The 5022-nt window shown below is 42.8% G+C and overlaps 1 protein-coding gene across 1 annotated transcript in view; it reads left to right on the top strand.

Annotated features, from left to right (window-relative positions):
• Positions 1-2195: 2195 nt before the first annotated feature.
• Positions 2196-5022, top strand: part of ptchd4 (patched domain containing 4) — a gene marked incomplete at its 3' end in the record, with an annotated part of 61026 nt that continues 58199 nt past the window's right edge. The window contains exon 1 of the mRNA XM_020617525.1: positions 2196-3289. Within this exon, the coding sequence (XP_020473181.1) occupies positions 2690-3289 (600 nt within the window). The remainder of the gene's footprint in view (positions 3290-5022) is intronic.

Raw genomic sequence — 5022 nt, 5'->3', positions numbered from 1 at the left:
AATTCTGCTGTGGTCTGATGAGCAGGGTCAAAGCTTTGTCATTTAAATTCATAAACACATTCAAACAGCCCCTAACAAAGGTAACAATTAATGCTGCTGCAGAAGGCCTGTTTGGTACACCAGTAAATAAGGTTGTACTTGTGCCAAGATGTTATTCAGGTGCAGAGGCTCATGCCTTATGTTTTATGCCACCTCTCCACTGCTGTTTCTCCAGAGACGCTGCTTAGAAAATCAAGACTCAACTAAGGCAAGATTATGTTCAGGATCCACAAAATTAGCAATGTTCTCCAGCATTTACACAATGAGGTCACAGTTCAGGGGGATTCTTCAGTGGTTTTATTTGTATATAGACTAGGTTCTGATGATACTTACCACTCATTATCCTAAGTGTATGTACAACCAGGAGTTAAACCAAGCCTTAACTAAATCAATGCTGTAATGGTGATTTGTAGCAGTTTTGGAAGACACCCGCTGGGTTTCCATCACCCTGTTTTTATGCACATTTTGATGTATCACATCAGAAAAAGGTGATGGAAATGCCAACATTTGAAAAAATATCCTTGAGATTGTTTTTAACTTGTGCAAAAAAAAAGTTAATATGCATAATGGCAGATGGAAACACAATTGCCTAATAAGTTGTGATGTAGTCACATGATGGCTGTTTCCACCAAGCAGAATTTCTCTTTGTCTCCAGATAGTTATGAACATGGCCAATAATAGCTTAAAAAAGAGGGCTGACACGTATGAGTTGCCCAATTGAAAATAATTCAGGAAGAACTCTGTTTGCCATTTTCCCTCTTTGTTTCCGGTTTGTAATGTTAGGATTGGATTTCAGGAGTTAAAGTTATTTTTCTACTTCTCATCAGTATTATTTTGCTTTTATAATGGAAAAGGTCAGTATGACTATTTGTCTGTGTTTCATTAACAGCTCCATGTATCAGTATTAACCAGCTCTTATGCATGCATCATAGTCATAATATTCAGCTTTGAGTCAACTAGTAGTATTTCTTGTCTTCTTGGTGAAATGTGCATAAATTGATTGCAGAGATAAGTGTCATCCTGGAAACTATAGATAAGATGCTAACTGCATGTCTACTTTCAGTTAGAAAGAAACGCCTGAAAATAACAACACACACACACACACTGCTTATTCGAACATTCTAGAATATTTGCATGAACCTTGTATGAACCTTGTGTCCAGTTCATGTTGTGAGTGTAGAGCCAACAGATTAGAAGATAATATGAGTTCATATTTGTATGAACCTTGTATGAACCTTGAGTCAACAGATTAAAAGATAATATGAGTTTCACCCATGTTCAGGGCAGTCCCAGCCCGAGAAGATATATGTGAATTACTTCCTATTATCAGAGCTCTTGGGACTTGTCATCTCGTAGAGCCCAGCGCTGTAATAACTCTGCATTTAACCAGAAGAAAATAAATCTACGTAAAGCTGATTCTTGTTTCCTGTGTGTTACTTCTTGGGGCCTTCAGATAAAAGAACCGGTTGTATCTAAAAGTAACCCCTACTTCTACTTTTTTAAAGGGTCATCTGAGTAGAAAATGCTCTGAGTGATTTTGGAATAAATTTATAATTGATGTATTTTGCTGTTTATTTTGGAGGACTTGTTTGTCCTCAAAGTGGACAACACAGTGTTGCTGAAGCTTTGGTACTTCTGTAACAACACTAAGAAAAGGAGAACTGAAGGTCGAATCTGGTCATTTACTAAAAGGTACACCATGTCTGTCACCACTACCTTTAAAACTTGTCCATCAGGCATTTTCACAAAAAGTGAGTCAGGGAGTTGTGTAAAAACAACCTCAAAGTTTACACCCTCATGGACCTGCTCTATTCATTCTTATGAAAACGCCAAAGATGGAGAAGTACATGGATGCCAGCATCCACTTTAACACAAGTATAATGACTAAGGTGTGTGTGAGAGTCTTTTTTGGAATAATCATTAAAAAAAAAACACTTGATCATACAGGTTATTTAAAAATTGTATTGCAAGTTACACCACCTTGTCCGGTCTATACACCACTCAGCCTGAAGCACAACACAAGGTGGGTTTTCCCCATTCACGAAGCCAACAGTGACTCATCCCTGCAAGTGCGTTTAGTCATACAAGCCACCTGCACCTGCAGGAACAGTTTACAATTCTCATGTTGCTTGTTGCCTCCACTATTCCTAAAATAACCAGCCACCATGATCACTCCTCTCACCAGCCCTTCATCCCCCTCCTCAGCCCTGCCACATGGTTACAGTTAAGTACATACATCGGCGCCACCGCAGCTGTGAGAGCTGTAGAAGCAGACAGGAGGAGGCACACATGCTCATCACACGGCTGTGGCTCGTCGCTGATCCTACAGCCAGTGCAGCTGAAGGAGACACGGGGCTTTTATCATCAGATGAGGCGAAATGACTTGAGATCACACAACACGCACTCGTTTCTATGGCTGATGCACCATGGCTTTCTGACTGTCTGACTGTCTGTGTCCCTCCGTCTTGCCGCGCATTGCTGCAGTGCTGTTTTTCCAGGTGTGGTGTGTGTGTGTATGTGTGTGTGTGTGGTGTGGTGTGTGTGTGTGTGTGTGGTGTGGTGTGTGAACGTGTATGCATGTGGTCGTGTTGTAGTCTGGTGTAATTCCCTTATGAATTGGACTAAGCCGGGGAACGAAGTCTGATGTCACATGTGCTTCACCGGAGGAGACGGGGCATCTGCAAGCTGGATTTTGTGGAGGATGCTGCGGCAAGTGATACACAGAGGGCTCAAGGCTTCGTTCTACTGGCTGGGCTTATTCGTTAGCAGACACCCCGTTTTCTTTCTCACTGTCCCCGCAATCCTCACCATCATTTTCGGGTCTACCGTGTTGAGCCGATTCAAACCGGAGACGGACCTGGAGGTGCTGGTCGCCCCGACTCACAGCCTCGCCAAGATTGAGCGGAGTCTCGCCAATAGCCTGTTTCCTATTGACCAGTCGAAGCACAAGCTGTACTCGGATTTGCACACCCCGGGCAGATATGGCAGGCTGATCCTGCTGGCCAAGTCCGGGGGAAATATCTTGGAGTTGGCCGACCAGGTCCTGCACGTCCACAAGCAGGTGTTGGATTTACGCGTCAGTTACAAGGGATTCAATTACACATTCGCGCACCTCTGCGTCTTGAGCCACAGGGACAAGCGCTGCCTCTTGGATGATATCATCACGATCTTCGAAGATATCAGACAGGCTGTGCTTTCCAACAGCACTTTCCATAAGGTGCCCGTGAGCTATCCAAACACAACATTAAAGGTGAGATTGTATTGCACACTGCAGCTCCTCACACATGCAGCCAGGCCTGTGTACACTAACCCCCCGAAAGCTCTCCAACAGAGCCGTGGTGACAGTGCAGCAACAGTCAGCATATGCATGTAGAAGGCTAGCCCTCGGAGCTTGTCATAATTTCTGAATGAACGCAGTGGGGTTCCATTTGCTCAGGCTGTATGCAGACTGCTACATATATCAGCCAGCAGGGAACCCTCTCCATAGCACAGACAGTCGGCTTTGCGGTTTTCACCCTTGGTGCAGGCGAACTGCTTGGCTGCTCTGCTCTGTTCCTCCACACGCATTCTCTGTCTCACGTGCACGCGCGCGGACACGCACAGGGATATCCTTGCTTTTTGATGCAGTGTCTCCCTCTCCTTTCTCCTGGATGCACATGCAGCATGACATGGCTACAGAAGCTAACAGACTCAGGTATTTTTTGCTTGTCTGCATCTCCCTCTCTGTTGCTTAGTGGGATCTCACTGCACACATGCAACTGTGTCAATCACACACAAGCTTCTAACCACAGTTCTACATGTTACAGTATGTAACAAACATGCCAGGATGCTGCATGTAGCCATACAGGTGCTCATTCAGTAGGCCCACAAGTACATCAGGTGCTCATGTACCCTGCAGATGGAGATGAAATAAGGCTTTTAAAGTGAAAATATGTTGCACACATACATGATTTGAAATAAGAACTATTTGCCTAGATATTTGTGTTTATACTGCATGTTTTAAACCAAAAATTACATGATAAGGCAAGTGTAGTTTTAAGGTCATGTGTTTATTTTGAACTAGCTGCATGATGTATGCATTTTTAAAATGAATCTCTATTATATGACCATGAGGAGCAGCCATGATATGCACTGTACAGATCCGTTAGAAGTGGACATATACATACACCAAAAAGACCAGGAACAGAAAAGAACAGGTTGTGGCATGCATACCACTGTACACTGCCTTTTCTTACAATGTAGGCTCAGATTGCCCTAGCACATATTCAGTGTATCACAAACCCGTTTCCAGCATGGCACATTGTAGAGTAACTGTCACTGAGAGATGCCACAGTAGTAAGAGCTGTCTATGCAGCATCACCATCGAGGTGGTGGAGTGGGGCCATTCATCATGCAGCTTCAGAGTGTTTGGTTTCCAATACTCAGGTTAAGGGACAGTGGGAGCGGTTTCTTTAGATGACAACTGAGAGTTAAATATTTGTTAATTTTGCACTGTCTTGTTCATAATAAGTCTGCTTTATTATAAGCACTGTGTCAGTCTCTGAAGAGAGTTATTGCACTGACATATCACTGTGCCCTTTTTAGGTGATGATGATGATGACACTTTATTACAGACTCAAGGTCCATGTTCAAAACAAATAAAAGCAATAAAAGAACAGTTTAAAAATGAAGCAATAAAAACAGAAAATACATAAAAACGAAAGCACAAGAACACCCATAAAACTACTGCCCCTTTAACAGACAGGCATACCAGTGTTTCCAGAGAACCAAAGTAAAACGCATGTCACTGTGTGCAACATTAGTCAACAATAAAATATGATTTTTTTTAACCATTCAAGCGACAAATAAATTTAAACATCAGGTTTCTTAAAATAGCAGAAAATGTACTAACTCGAGATGACACGAACAATTCACTTGCACTCGTCCATCTAGGCTTTCTCAATAATATCCTTAGGGCGTCATTGTAAGCTACTGACAGTTTCC

The sequence above is a fragment of the Monopterus albus genome, unplaced genomic scaffold, assembly GCF_001952655.1.
Source record: "Monopterus albus unplaced genomic scaffold, M_albus_1.0 scaffold191.1, whole genome shotgun sequence".
Taxonomy (NCBI): domain Eukaryota; kingdom Metazoa; phylum Chordata; class Actinopteri; order Synbranchiformes; family Synbranchidae; genus Monopterus; species Monopterus albus.
This window is presented reverse-complemented; position numbering and strand designations above follow the sequence as displayed.